This window comes from Hemibagrus wyckioides, linkage group LG17 (assembly GCF_019097595.1).
Source record: "Hemibagrus wyckioides isolate EC202008001 linkage group LG17, SWU_Hwy_1.0, whole genome shotgun sequence".
In the NCBI taxonomy this organism is placed as follows: domain Eukaryota; kingdom Metazoa; phylum Chordata; class Actinopteri; order Siluriformes; family Bagridae; genus Hemibagrus; species Hemibagrus wyckioides.
The window spans coordinates 25,543,035-25,560,704 of NC_080726.1; the positions used below are offsets into that span (position 1 = coordinate 25,543,035).

At 44.1% G+C, this 17,670-nt stretch overlaps 1 protein-coding gene across 1 annotated transcript in view; it reads right to left on the reverse strand.

Moving 5' to 3' along the window:
* Nucleotides 1-5,417: 5,417 nt before the first annotated feature.
* zgc:153039 (uncharacterized protein LOC767698 homolog) overlaps nt 5,418-17,670 on the reverse strand; it is a 59,799-nt gene continuing 47,546 nt past the window's right edge. Inside the window, exons 11-14 of the mRNA XM_058413240.1 lie at nt 17,229-17,403; nt 16,486-16,632; nt 14,789-15,716; nt 5,418-6,724 (exon numbers count right to left, since the gene is read on the reverse strand). Coding sequence (XP_058269223.1) covers nt 14,806-15,716; nt 16,486-16,632; nt 17,229-17,403 — 1,233 coding nt within the window. The 3' untranslated portion in view covers nt 5,418-6,724; nt 14,789-14,805. The remainder of the gene's footprint in view (nt 6,725-14,788; nt 15,717-16,485; nt 16,633-17,228; nt 17,404-17,670) is intronic.

Genomic DNA, 17,670 nt, shown 5'->3' on the forward strand with positions numbered 1-17,670 from the left:
GAGGTGTGTAGAACAGTGAAGTGTGTAGAACAGTGAGGTGTGTAGAACAGTGAGGTGTGTAGAACAGTGAAGTGTGTAGAACAGTGAGGTGTAGAACAGTGAGGTGTAGAACAGTGAGGTGTGTAGAACAGTGAGGTGTAGAACAGTGAGGTGTGTAGAACAGTGAGGTGTGTAGAACAGTGAGGTGTGTAGAACAGTGATGTGTGTAGAACAGTGAGGTGTGTAGAACAGTGATGTGTGTAGAACAGTGAGGTGTGTAGAACAGTGAGGTGTATAGAACAGTGACATGTAGAACAGTGAGGTGTGTAGAACAGTGAGGTGTGTAGAACAGTGAGGTGTAGAACAGTGAGGTGTAGAACAGTGAGGTGTGTAGAACAGTGAGGTGTAGAACAGTGAGGTGTAGAACAGTGAGGTGTGTAGAACAGTGAGGTGTAGAACAGTGAGGTGTGTAGAACAGTGAGGTGTAGAACAGTGAGGTGTGTAGAACAGTGAGGTGTGTAGAACAGTGAGGTGTAGAACAGTGAGGTGTAGAACAGTGAGGTGAGTAGAACAGTGAGGTGAGTAGAACAGTGAAGTGTGTAGAACAGTGAGGTGTAGAACAGTGAGGTGAGTAGAACAGTGAGGTGAGTAGAACAGTGAGGTGTAGAACAGTGAGTTGTGTAGAACAGTGAGGTGTGTAGAACAGTGACATGTAGAACAGTGAGGTGTGTAGAACAGTGAGGTGTGTAGAACAGTGAGGTGTAGAACAGTGAGGTGTGTAGAACAGTGAGGTGTGTAGAACAGTGACATGTAGAACAGTGAGGTGTGTAGAACAGTGAAGTGTGTAGAACAGTGAGGTGTGTAGAACAGTGAGGTGTGTAGAACAGTGAAGTGTGTAGAACAGTGAGGTGTAGAACAGTGAGGTGTAGAACAGTGAGGTGTGTAGAACAGTGAGGTGTAGAACAGTGAGGTGTAGAACAGTGATGTGTGTAGAACAGTGAGGTGTGTAGAACAGTGAGGTGTGTAGAACAGTGAGGTGTGTAGAACAGTGAGGTGTGTAGAACAGTGAGGTGTAGAACAGTGATGTGTGTAGAACAGTGAGGTGTGTAGAACAGTGAGGTGTGTAGAGGGCTTTGTTAAGACTACAGAGTCTATCTGATCTGTGTGCTGAGTAGAGATCTAGTACATATACTCTGAGAGAGAGTAAGTGAGATGGGCGAGTGATGACACGTTTATGACTCTGTGTTTGTTCTTCAGGCCAAGCAGAAAATGGTGCTGTCACATAAAACTCAGTAGAGCATACAGGGGGGGACTGAGAGGGAGAGGGAGAGAGAGAGAGAGAGAGAGAGAGAGAGAGAGAGAGAGAGTGAAAGAGAGAGGGGGAGAGAGGGAGAGAGAGAGGGAGAGAGAGAGGGGGAGAGAGAGAGGGAGAGAGAGAGAGAGAGAGAGAGAGGTGAGAGAGAGAGGGAGAGAGAGAGAGAGAGGGAGAGAGAGAGGGGGGGAGAGAGAGAGAGGGAGAGAGAGAGAGAGAGAGGGAGAGAGAGAGAGAGAGAGAGAGAGAGAGGGAGAGAGAGAGAGAGAGAGAGAGAGAGAGAGAGAGGTATCAGGGAGGTATATTAACTTTGTTGTGTGTAGTGGATGAGTAATGGTCAGTAATGAAGAGACTTCAGGGAGCTCATTAGGTTCGTACTCCTTCCTGCTTAATTACACTTAATGGGTACTGGATTTTACACCTTTACATTAATGAGGTCTAAACAACACCCACGTGCATCTTCACTATACTTTCTCACAGTCAGGTGTGTTTGCAAAGCATTCTGAGATAGCGTGCAGTATTTTGTGTGTGTGTGTGTGTGTGTGTGTGTGTGTTGGAGCCCATGCGGCTAAAGGAATTGTTTGATTTTAAATTGTTATTACTATAATGAGTGCTATCATTCCTGATAGTGTTAACATTTCAGCTCTTCCACATGGACATGAGAGAAAGAGAGAGTATAAAACAACAAGACTTTCTAGATTAAATTTGTTGAGGCGTAGCACAGGGAACACACACACCATAGCTCAGTGTGTGTGTGTATGTGGTGTTTGGGTTACTGCTGTGCCTGACTGACAATGAAACCTGATGTCTGTGTGTGTGCAGTGAAACTGAAAGTTAAATAAACATGTATCTATGACCTCTCACATCTCGCTCTCTATATACCTCTGAGAGAGAGGGAGAGAGAGAGAGAGAGAGAGAGAGAGAGGGAGAGAGAGAGGGAGACAGAGAGGGAGAGAGGGAGACAGAGAGGGAGAGAGAGAGAGGGAGACAGAGAGGGAGAGAGGGAGAGAGGGAGAGAGAGAGAGGGAGACAGAGAGGGAGAGGGGGAGAGAGAGAGAGAGAGCTGTCTGAGGTATGTACACATGCAAAATCCATTAAAATCCTACAAAGCCGCCTTTCTCCCCTCACCTTCTGTCTTTCCCTCACCAGCTTCTCTTTTTCTCTCTCTTGAAGTTATTAAAACACACACACACACACACACACACACACACACACACACACACACACACAGATATATGTAAACTCCTCTGTCCAGAAGATGTCAGAAAACGTAAAGTTTTCCTTTACCTCTGACTGTTACAAAGCTCTGTCACTGGTGACACCTTCCTTTTCTTCCATCTGATCCTTTCTCCTTCTGTTTCGTTATTTAAATACATTTAGGTGGAGTGTCCATCTCGAAAGAGCTGTTACTATAGAAACGAAAACGTATTAGGCCGAGGAAACCTGTGATTTGCAGTTGCACTGCTGTCAGAGCTGCTGTTACAGAACACTGATCAACACCATCTGACCAGTCAGCGTCCGGAACTCGGCAGCAGCGTGAGATTAACAGATTTTGAAAGTTTTTAGTGTTTGATTAGTAAAACTGCCGTTCACTGAAACAGAAAACACGCTCACTTCCTTCTACTCAGGATCTCTCGCCTCCCTCCTGTCTCACGCCGTAAGATTCTGACAGAGATTTATGCACTTTGTGTGGAGATCTGTCTTTGAATATGGAGTGCATTTCCATGAAATGTGAGAGCACTACGCACGACTCAAAGAGAGGTCCAGAAAAAAAAACATCTTGACATAACTGAGACAAATAACAGCGTGAGTAAGTATTCAGAGCAAGTGCATAATTTAACCGCCATTTACTGATTCCCTTTGAGTCATGCACAGTGCTTTCACACATTTAATGGAAATGGACTCCATTTTCAAACACTCTGAGCAACGTGCCAAAGTGTATAAATCCCTGTCAGAATCCGACAGTGTGCGAGACAAGAAGTTCTAAGAAGGAGGACGTGTGTGTGTAGGTCTCAGGGAGTCAGTTCCTCAGCCGGGCTTACGAGCTTTCACTTAAAGATTTAGAGATTTCGTTTAAGAGTCCACGGTTCTCCCCTAACGAGACACAAAGCCTTGAGTCTTATGTCAATATTTACATGTGAAAAGTTCCTGGTACTCAGAGTCGGGTTACGCAGCTGATTAAGTGGATTTTCTGAGCTCTACAATCAGATTATTAAAATCAGCCGCATGCAGTTCACACCTTCGAGACATCCAGATTGTTCTGAGAAGGAGCTTCACAAGTGTCTACATCACTGCCAATAAACACAAAAAAGATAAGACTAAAGTAAAAGTTTTACACAACTGAAGATCATGTTATTATGTATGCTGGCGTCTCAGTCGATCAGGATGGATCGTTCCTTTAAGAGTTCTTCAGATGTCCTTCTTGCAGAACACCACTTTGGTGCTTCTCTATCTGAAAGGCTTCCAAGCTGTACGGAAGAAGCCGAGGAACCGTTACAGAACCTTTTTTCTAAGAATGCGTTTCAGAGACCATGATGTCAGGGTAACCCCCTGGCTCCTAGAGGGAGGAGTCTACTGCCCTGGAGAGCCCTCCTACACCATTTCCAGCTGGAGCACCATTTGGTGCCCTGGAGGTTGCCTCCATGCAGACACTAGTGTTGACCAGGGTTCTGCCCCGCTACGTTGGGGCACATTGCTGCCAGCTGCCCTTGAGGACTGAGTGTAACTGCAGCGTGACCGGGTGACTCAGAAGCTTTCAGAAATCTGTTATCGCTCTGGATGATGTTCCAGAAAGTTTGACCGAGCCATCTGTGGACAACTACACACACACACACACACACACGGTAATAACACACTGAAGCAGTTACACAACTGTTAACTGTGTGTGTGATAAAAATATGTCCATATCATACAAGTTTATGAACTCTTTACGACAACCTCCCTCTCTCTCTCATGCACACACACTATCCAATTTCTCATCTGATGCATGACTGGAACAAATGTCATATTTGCCTGTGGCTTCAAACCGAAACAAACATATATACACTTGCCATCTCACACACACACACACACACACACAAAGATGCAAAAACATAAATTGTCAGCAAGAGTTCTGTGAATTTCACAGTGGACTTGAGAGGGCAGTGTGTGTGTGTGTTTAGTGTGCTTCACTGAGCGGGGTTGCTTATGGCATCTCATATCACCATGGCGATAATGATGGTAATCATGGTGACTTCAGCATCCTTTTTACACACACACACACACACACACACACACACACACACACACACACAGTGGCTTTGGGGCTGACCGTGTGGTTCACGAGTCAGCTTAGTTAGCCATTCAGAGACTAGCTGTGGTTTGTAATTACAAGTGCTAAGATAATCTGCATTTATTCACTCGAACACAGTGTTCAATAAGAAAAGCCAGGAAAACCTTCACTTCTTTCATTCCAGATGTTTCCATATCACACAAACGGCCTTACATCCAGAGCAATGACGCCTTTCCAGCAGCGCTGTTTCATCTCGTCCTCACAGTGACTCATACCTCAACTTCCTCTATTATTCCTCTATTTATGTAAGGTGTTGGTGCGAGTTGTACATAAAATTGCTATTATTTTCGTACTTTCTTTGTTGTGTGTGATGAAGTGTACAGTGAGAAAACTTTAGCTCACTAGAAGCAGCTTCGCACATCTTATATTCACAATAAATATCTCTCAGACTTTAAGTACCGCCAAGTCTAGTAAAGGAAGTGGAGTGCTGTGAGCTCTCCACTGGCCCCCAAACCCTCCTTTTCCTCACCCCAAATACCCTGCCACTTATCCCAAATCCCCAAAACCCATACCCCAAATACCTCACCCCTTATCCTAACCACCGATTTTCTTACCCCAAACCCCCCACCCCCTTATCTGAAACACCCAGTCCCTTATTTCAAACCCCAACCTCATTAACCCAAACAGCCTACCCCTTACCCCAAATCCCAACCTCCGTATGCCAAACCCCTTACTGCAAACTCCCCACTCCTAAACCCCTCACCACCTCACCCCACACCCTTTCCCCTAAATCCCAACTCCTCTTAAACTAAATCCCCCAATGCTTCAAATCAAAATAAATACTGAACACTGATAGTAAACAAACACTCTTTAATTTTATTTAGAATGAGAGTACATTGTGTCTGTAAAGATCTTCACCTGAAAAAATATATCCAAAGAATTTGTTGTACATTCAGTATATTTTAGTAGTAAACATATGGGAGACTTATTATTATTATTATTATTATTATTATTGGTAAAACACACACGTGTGCACACACACACACACACACACACACACACTTTGGTTTCAATATCACTCAAAGTAAAATATTCAGGTTTATCACTTTACATTAAAGTTCACGTCACTGATCTCACATCTTCATTAACTCCAAACCTTCATGAATGTGTTTCTATTAAATAATTAACTTCTACATTAAAGCACAATCCTCATCAGCGAGGAAAACATCTCATGCTGAATAACTTCCAGAACTTCATTAGAATTCAGAACAGAGTCTGAAAATCAGATTTTAATATTTACACCTGAAGGCCAGAGTTCAGGAAATTATTAACATTTCATTTATGCTAATTTAAGCGACTTATTTTTAGTAAGGGACTGAATAAACATTAATGCATGTGCACTTCATTAACATTTACTTACAGAAAGAAAGAAAGAAAGAACTTAAATGGAAAATTAAAGAATAAAGTAATGAAAATAAAATAATAAAAATAGAATAAAGGATGAAGGAAAGTAAAAAAATACTTCTTAGAAGTGAGTAGAAAAAGGAGGAAACAAAGAAAGACAAACAAAAGAGAAAAGAAGGGAAAAATGTTAACAGAGGTGTAAAAATTCAGGTGTTAAATTTCTTACATCGGTTTATTCACTCTGAAGTTTTAAGGTGCATAAATTCAGTAAATAACCTTAGTGAACTGAAGTTTAATGTAAAGTGTCACTCCAAAGTTATTTTCAAGGCACCATGAGATAAAGCTGACTCCAAAACACACACAGCATGAGGGGGAGACTGAAGTTCATCTTCATTCTCCAACTACATTCTACTAACATGTACATTCTAATGAAACCCTCACCTTCACTAAATCAAATCAAAGTGTCAAATTACTCGTTAAATCTGTAAAAAAAAAGAATCTTCTTTAACAAAAACCATGAAAATAGAATGCACCAGTGAAATTGTTTAAGCCTCACGACTCGTTCACGCCTTCGGGTTTGTTCCGTTACTCCGTTTCACAGATTCATCACAAGTCCTGCGCCGATTTTATAAAAATCACTCAGCATTCATGCAGCAGTACAGAGAGATGCGTAATTTTCTGTTATTTTATCCTCCTCTGTCTGTGTGAAACTTTAAACAGGAGAGATGAGTAGAAAGTGTCGCTGCGTTGTTCCAAGTCTGTGAAGCACAAAATGAACATTTGGAGTTTCAGCTGTTGCTCTCAGAGCCGCAGAGCGACACAAGCGACTGAACACTGCCTGTAATTTTCATTAAAATAAAAACAACAGTAAGTGTCTGATAAGTGCTCCGTAAGTGGAAACGTGTCAGGGTCTTGAAAAGAAACACGTCACAGAACGGCCACGTGTGGAGCGTCACACTCGGAACCTCCTTCCAGAGTCATAAACTCACCACCATGAGAGAAAACCTGTTAATAAACTTATTACTAATTAAATTCGTTAGTGTATTTATTTATTTATAATGAGTCTATGTATTAAATTACATTTAGAAACTACACAAATCTTACACGAGTCTTTTTTTTAAATATAAACATAAGCTGAAATTCATTTTAGAATTAGTCCTCTGAGTAAAGGGGGTTGTTTTTGTTTTATTTATTACAGCTGCGAAGAGGACGAGTGTAAACTGCTGAACCTCACTTTTTACACAGCAAGAAATCGCATCTCCACTTTAGAAAGCCATCAATTTTATTATTATCATGTTAACTAACGCTTTATAACAACTCTAATGAATTTGATTAAAGAATTGAGTGGGGGGGGATACAAATTTATTTACAAAATCATCATTTTTAGTCTTTGGGAATTCTGGAGGCATTAAGTGATAAATTCAAGACATTTTTAAGGAAATTGTACCTTTAATTCTACTTTAAATAGAATTTAAATTTCCTTAACCCAAGTCGCTCTGGAATTTACGGATTAATCTCTCACTTTTTGGGCATTATTAATGATTTTTTTAAATCTAATTCTACTTTTAGTTCTAGATTTTTATAATTATAGATAAAAATGTAAAGTGCTGTATGATGCAGTCCTGGGGAATTGGACACTTCCTGTTATATTACACCCTGATCTATAATCAGAGCATGACTGCATTAATAACACTGTTATTACAGCTTTACGACTCATTATCAGTTTATAAACCATCTATTTCAGTTAAATCCTTGCAAACAGACCTGGAATAGTTCATAGAAACTGGAAAGTAAATGGTTTAACTGGTAAAAATTTAACTGTCACACACACTCACTGTCACACACACACACACACTCACTCACTGTCACACACACACACACTCACTGTCACACACACACACACTGTCACACACACACACACACTCACTCACTGTCACACACACACACACTCACTGTCACACACACACACACTGTCACACACACACACTCACTCACTGTCACACACACACACACACACACACACTCACTGTCACACACACACACACACTCACTCACTGTCACACACACACACACTCACTCACTGTCACACACACACACAAACACACACTCAGTCACACACATACTGTCTCACACACACACACTCACTGTCACACACACACTCACACACTCACTCACTGTCACACACACACACACTCACTCACTGTCACACACACACACACTCACTCACTGTCACACACACACACACTCACTGTCACACACACACACTGTCTCACACACACACACACACACACACTCACACACTGTCTCACACACACACACACTCACTCACTGTCACACACACACACACACTCACTCACTGTCACACACACACACACTCACTGTCACACACTCACTGTCACACACACACACACTGTCACACACACACTCACTGTCACACACACACTCACTGTCACACACACACACTCACTGTCTCACACACACACTCACTGTCACACACACACACACTCACTGTCACAAACACACTCACTGTCACACACACACACACACTCACTGTCACACACACACACACACTCACTCACTGTCACACACACACACTCACTGTCACACACACACACACTCACTGTCACACACACACTCACTGTCACACACACACACACACTCACTGTCACACACACACACTCACTGTCACACACACACACTCACTGTCACACACACACACACACACTCACTGTCACACACACACACACACACTCACTGTCACACACACACACACACACTCACTGTCACACACACACACACACACTCACTGTCACACACACACACACTCACTGTCACACACACTCACTGTCACACACACACACACACACACACACTCACTGTCACACACACACACACACACACACTCACTGTCACACACACACACTCACACTCACTGTCACACACACACACACTCACTGTCACACACACACACACACACTCACTGTCACACACACACACACTCACTGTCACACACACACACTCACTGTCACACACACACACTCACTGTCACACTGTCACTCACTGTCACACACACACACACTCACACACACACACACACACACTCACTGTCACACACACACACACACACACACTCACACACACACACTCACTCACTGTCACACACACACTCACTGTCACACACACACACTCACTCACTGTCACACACACACTCACTCACTGTCACACACACACTCACTCACTGTCACACACACACACTCACTCACTGTCACACACTCACTGTCACTCACTGTCACACTCACACACTCACTGTCATACACACACACAAACACACACACTCAGTCACACACATACTGTCTCACACACTCACTGTCATACACACACACTCACTCACTGTCTCACACACACACACTCACTGGCACACACACACACTCACTGTCACACACACACACTCACTCACTGTCACACACACACACACTCACTGTCACACACACACACACTCACTGTCACACACACACACACACACACACACACACACTCACTGTCACACACACTCACTCACTGTCACACACACACACTCACTGTCACACACACACACAAACACACACACTCAGTCACACACATACTGTCTCACACACTCACACACTCACTGTCATACACACACACTCACTCACTGTCTCACACACACACACACTCACTGTCACACACACACACTCACTCACTGTCACACACACTCACTGTCACACACACACACACTCACTGTCACACACACACACACTCACTCACTGTCACACACACACACTCACTCACTGTCATACACACACACTCACTCACTGTCACACACACACACTCACTCACTGTCACACACACACACACTCACTCACTGTCACACACACACACTCACTCACTGTCACACACACACACACTCACTCACTGTCACACACACACACACACTCACTGTCACACACACTCACTGTCACACACACTTACTCACTGTCACACACACACACAAACATGCACACTCAGTCACACACATACTGTCTCACACACTCACTCACTGTCTCACACACACACTCACTGTCACTGTCACTCACTGTCACACACACACACAAACTCACTCACTCACACACAAACTCACTCACTCACACACACAAACTCACTCACTCACACACAAACTCACTCACTCACACACACACACTCACTCACTGTCACACACACTCACTCACTCACTGTCACACACACTCACTCACTCACTGTCACACACACTCACTCACTGTCACACACACACACTCACTCACTGTCACACACACACACTCACTCACTGTCACACACACACACACTCACTCACTGTCACACACACACACTCACTCACTGTCTCACACACACACACACACACACTCACTGTCACACACACTCACTGTCACACACACACACACTCACTGTCACACACACACACTCACACACACACACACACTCACTGTCACACACACACTCACTCACTGTCACACACACACACTCACTCACTGTCATACACACACACACACTCACTGTCACACACACTCACTCACTGTCACACACACACACAAACATGCACACTCAGTCACACACTCACTGTCACACACACACACTCACTGTCACACACACACACACAAACTCACACACACACACACAAACTCACACACACAATCACACACAAACTCACTCACTCACTCACACACAAACTCACTCACTCACACAAACTCACTCACTCACACACACAAACTCACTCACTCACACACAAACTCACTCACACACACAAACTCACTCACTCACACACACAAACTCACTCACACACACACAAACTCACTCACACACAAACTCACTCACACACACAAACTCACTCACACACACACACACAGACACAAACTCACTCACACACAAACTCACTCACACACACACAAACTCACTCACTCACACAGACACAAACTCACTCACACACAAACTCACTCACTCACACACAAACTCACTCACTCACACACAAACTCACTCACACACACACACAGACACAAACTCACTCACACACAAACTCACTCACACACACACACACAGACACAAACTCACTCACACACAAACTCACTCACACACACAAACTCACTCACACAGACACAAACTCACTCACTCACACACAAACTCACTCATTCACACAAACTCACTCACTCACACACAAACTCACTCACACACAAACTCACTCACACACACACACACAGACACAAACTCACTCACACACAAACTCACTCACTCACACACACAAACTCACTCACACACACACACACAGACACAAACTCACTCACACACAAACTCACTCACTCACACACAAACTCACTCACACACACAAACTCACTCACACAGACACAAACTCACTCACACACAAACTCACTCACTCACACACAAACTCACTCACACACAAACTCACTCACTCACACACAAACTCACTCACACACACACAAACTCACTCACTCACACACAAACTCACTCACTCACACAAACTCACTCACTCACACACAAACTCACTCACTCACACACAAACTCACTCACTCACTCTCACACAAACTCACTCACTCACTCACACAAACTCACTCACACACACACAAACTCACTCACTCACACACAAACTCACTCACTCACACACAAACTCACTCACTCACACACAAACTCACTCACTCACACAGACACAAACTCACTCACACACACACAAACTCACTCACTCACACACAAACTCACTCACTCACACACAAACTCACTCACTCACACACAAACTCACTCACTCACACACAAACTCACTCACTCACACACAAACTCACTCACTCACACAGACACAAACTCACTCACACACAAACTCACTCACTCACACAGACACAAACTCACTCACACACAAACTCACTCACTCACACACAAACTCACTCACTCACACACAAACTCACTCACTCACACACAAACTCACTCACTCACACAGACACAAACTCACTCACTCACTCACACACAAACTCACTCACTCACACAAACTCACTCACTCACACACACAAACTCACTCACTCACACACAAACTCACTCACACACACAAACTCACTCACTCACACACACAAACTCACTCACACACAAACTCACTCACACACACACAAACTCACTCACACACAAACTCACTCACACACACAAACTCACTCACACACACACACACAGACACAAACTCACTCACACACAAACTCACTCACACACACACAAACTCACTCACTCACACAGACACAAACTCACTCACACACAAACTCACTCACACACACAAACTCACTCACACACAAACTCACTCACACACAAACTCACTCACACACAAACTCACTCACACACAAACTCACTCACACACACACACACAGACACAAACTCACTCACACACAAACTCACTCACTCACACACAAACTCACTCACTCACACACAAACTCACTCACACACACACACAGACACAAACTCACTCACACACAAACTCACTCACACACACAAACTCACTCACTCACACACACAAACTCACTCACACACACAAACTCACACACACACACACACAGACACAAACTCACTCACACACAAACTCACTCACTCACACACAAACTCACTCACTCACACACAAACTCACTCACACACACACACACAGACACAAACTCACACACACACAAACTCACTCACTCACACACAAACTCACTCACTCACACAGACACAAACTCACTCACACACAAACTCACTCACACACACAAACTCACTCACACACACACAAACTCACTCACTCACACACACAAACTCACTCACTCACACAGACACAAACTCACTCACACACAAACTCACTCACTCACACACAAACTCACTCACTCACACACAAACTCACTCACTCACACAAACTCACTCACTCACACACAAACTCACTCACTCACACAAACTCACTCACACAGACACAAACTCACTCACACACAAACTCACTCACACACACACAAACTCACTCACTCACACACAAACTCACTCACTCACACACAAACTCACTCACTCACACACACAAACTCACTCACTCACACAGACACAAACTCACTCACACACAAACTCACTCACTCACACACAAACTCACTCACTCACACACAAACTCACTCACTCACACAAACTCACTCACTCACACACAAACTCACTCACTCACACACAAACTCACTCACTCACACAAACTCACTCACACACACACAAACTCACTCACTCACACAGACACAAACTCACTCACTCACACACACAAACTCACTCACTCACACAAACTCACTCACTCACACACAAACTCACTCACAAACTCACTCACACACACACACACAAACTCACTCACACAGACACAAACTCACTCACACAGACACAAACTCACTCACACAGACACAAACTCACTCACACACAGACACAAACTCACTCACACACAGACACACACACAGACACACACTCACACACAGACACACTGACACACACACACAAACTCACACACAGACACACACACAGACACAGACCCACTCACACACACAGACCCACTCACACACACAGACCCACTCACACACACAGACCCACACACACACACACAGACACACTCACACACAGACACACACAGACACACAGACACACTCACACACAGACACACACACACACAGACACACAGACACACACACACACACACACACACACAGACACACTCACACACACACAGACACACTCACACACAGACACACTCACACACAGACACACTCACACACAGACACACACACTCACACACAGACACACACACTCACACACAGACACACTCACACACAGACACACACACAGACACACACACACACACTCACACACAGACACACACAGACACACTCACACACAGACACACTCACACACACACAGACACACACACACACAGACACACTCACACACACACACTCACACACAGACACACACAGACACACTCACACACAGACACACTCACACACACACAGACACACACACTCACACACAGACACACACACTCACACACAGACACACTCACACACAGACACACTCACACACACACAGACACACACACTCACACACAGACACACTCACACACAGACACACACACAGACACACACACACACACTCACACACACAGTGATGCTATACCATGTGTTTCATCTGCAGCTCTACTATACAGAAATAAATAAATAATTGCACGTCTCTCTGTGTTAATCTGATTGTTGGAGATCATACTGGTCACTCTGTGTGTGTGTGTGTGCGCGTGCTTTTACATCCTAGAATAAAACCCTGCACAGCCATTTACTCAGTAAAAAACGATTAAAAATAGATTTTTAACCAATATTTAACTGTGAGTTTATACTGACGTGATGTCTTTACTGGAGTTAATCCTGTGAAACGTAATGCTGAGTCGAACGCTGGACTGAAGGATTTGAATATTTTAATAAAAATGTGTATCTGTAGTCATTTTTAGTATTATTGTTTACATCATATTTCAATCCAGGAATTTTCCAAGAAACTCCCTGGTCCAGACATGTTCCTATTTGACAGCAGAGAGAGGTCCTGTTAATATTTACACATAGCGTCCTCCATCACCGAGTGAGAAATCATCACGAGGATCAGGAGAGAAATGGGGAAAATAAAGGAAGGAAAAATAAAAAGAGAAAGAAAAAGATAGAACAGGGAAAAAAAATAAAAGGAAGAGCTTTTTTCCAGTGAAACTAAAGCATAGTATTCAACACACCCTGCTACTGGTCACTGTATATTTTTCGGTATCAGCTTGGTACCTGGTAAAGGTCACAGGTCAAAGGTCAGTGGTGATGACAGGCGTGACCCCGTGGATAAGTAGAGTGGGTCCGAGGTCACGGCTTAGCAGCTCCAGCTGATGCAGGTAATCACAGTAGCGGCGTGTGTCAGCGGGTGGGCGGGGCAAATACAGGAAACGCACGGCAGGGGGCGGGCAGGGCTGGTCACTGATCAGCCTATTAACAGCGAGTAAGTAGTCGTCAGTCAGACGAGAAGTGTTGCTGTGGTAACCGTTAGCATACTCCTCCTCTTCTGACTCCTCCTCCTCTACTAGATCCAAATCTTCCTCCGTCTCTTCTCCATTCTTCTTCCTTTTCCTCGAACTGCTCTGTCTCTGCCAGTGCAGCGCCACCTGAGTGTCCCACGGCACCGTGTAGATGGCCGCCTTCATCCGGAGCTCCTTCAGCAGCTGCCCCAGCTTACGTTCCGCCTCCTTCAGACTGCGCCCTGTCTCCACACACAGGAAGAGGCGGAGCCTGGCCTTCTGCCATGCCCTGGTCATGTTGAGGATGCAGGCCAACTGGAGAAGGAACAGCGAGCACGTGTCGACGTAAGAGCAGCTGTCGGGTCGGAGCAGGTTGACGGGCCACACGTCCACGAAGACGCCACCCTGATGGGCTCGGGTGTGGTCGAACTGGCAGAAGTACCTCGCCAACGCCACGTTCTTCAGCATCTTCACGGCGTCCGCAATCACGCTGACATATTCCTGAGGGCCGATTGCTTTCCCCTGCCAGGCTCCGTCTATGCTGCCACGCAAGGGAGGGAAATGAAAAAGCGGATCTTCTGGGTCTTCCGAAAAAATGGGGCTCTCCACAGATCTGCTGGAGTGGAACGAGCGATCTTGGAGCTGGTCCTGAGGAGGAATGTCATCATAGAAACCCAGAACCAACGTGTTTGGTCTCATACCACCTGGGAGAAAAGAACCAACAAAGAACGATAGAGAGTTGTTACACCACACGCCGTTAAACTCTGGATTCTGATTGGATGAGAGATTCACAGCCAGAGGAAAAGCTGTAACTTTAACTTTTATCTTCAGGACAGAGAAGGAATATGACAAGTTGAGTTTTTTTAGTGCTTACTGTAACTATAAACAAATGAAATGTAGGTTCTGTATCCTAGATGTACGCAACATCGGACTGTGCTTTTGCATATTTTTAAATATGATTAAAACCTAGCAGCGTAATCCAATGAGAAAACGAGGCTACATAAAGGTCTACAGGTTTCCCTAAAAGGAATGTTCTAGCAGGTAAAGAGAAAAACATGTCATGTGTCTGTGGGCAAGATGGCTAGAACACAGTCAGGTCTTCTTGTTTTCTATCGGCTCATGAGATTCAGGAATTCACAGGTCAAAGTTCACAAAGACACATCTCTCATCGCGTGTCCTTTCCCCGAGCCGTGACTTGTCTTTTTTCGCTGGAAGTATTTTACTTGCATTGGAAAAAGCAGAAACCTTTTCAGAATGCTACAAGCATTACCATGGCAACAGGTCAAACATCCAAAATGATAGAGGTAAATCATAAATACTGGCACCTTTGCTACATTTCACATCCTCCACTACTGTTTATACCTTTAGCATGCTTTCAGCACCAGACCATTTTTTAAATCCCAACTTTAATTCTACATTCAAATTCATATAGAAACCTTATCTGGCAAAAAAAATAAGTGTGTGTGTGCTAACCGAGTCCAGAGATGAAGAGCAGGTGCTGCACTCCGTGTCGCACAGAGCCAGCTAACGTCAGGTTAACGAAGGCTTTAATGTTCAGGTGATCCACCAGGGAGAGCCACGAGTCGTACTGACACTGCAGAGGGTCGGAGGGAAGGATGGCTACAGAGCAAGCAAACACACACACACACACACTTCAGGACTTTCATGAACATTTCCAAAATCTCAGTGAAAATAAATGCAAACTGTTGCTACATCATGATGACCAGCGTTATGGTTTGAAATCTTCTCAGTATGGGAACCTCATCTAAAAATATGATGGTTAGTATCTCACTGTTAATCGACTTGTGACAAACACAAAAACGTGACACAAAAGTCTCTACATATCGTTAACTTTTTCACAATGAATGTTTTAAGTAAATCTCATTATCACGGTATTACAAGCTGAAAGTAAAGCAGCATGCAGAGCTGAAACAAATCCAACCTGACCGTGAGACAGACATTCAGTCACGAGCATGCCATCAACACCTTCAGAACACAGTTTGATTATTAAAGCTGAATTATGTTTATAAATGCATCTGTGACTGTACCGGAAGGAGAAATAAAAAAAAAAAAGTTAAAAACGATCACTCAGAGTCGTCACGTGTCTGATGCTGTTTCACAGATGAGTTCTGAATTCAGATTGGATTGGACTTTGTTGCAGTAATGATCAATGAGTTAATGTTCAAGTCCTACACAGAGACAAACGGGACTCTTACCCAGGTCTCCGATCTGGACGTGTCCGAGGACATAAAGGCCGCTCTTCTTGATGTCGTTAATGAAGGTGATGAGGCCGATGTTAGAGCGAGGGTTGGCCACCATCAGCAGCACCTGAGGCCTCCAGAACTTCACATGATCCTTACGTACGTCCAACATCAGCAAGTATTTACGCACCTGAGAAGGGGGGGCAGTGAGATACTGTAGACTCATAGTAACCACACACATACACACCTTATACTTCAATCTTCAGTGTTTTTTAGAATACATTGCTAATGATGAAAGTAGATAAATCAGTAAAGTAAATGTGGAAATTCAGAAATCTGTGCATCATATTGTACCATTTAATGACAAGCCGATGGCTGATGTAATGTGTACAGCAGAGTCTGGTACGTTTTTCCGCCATGTTCGAGTGTGAGAGGGAATGAACAGTGAAGACTCCAT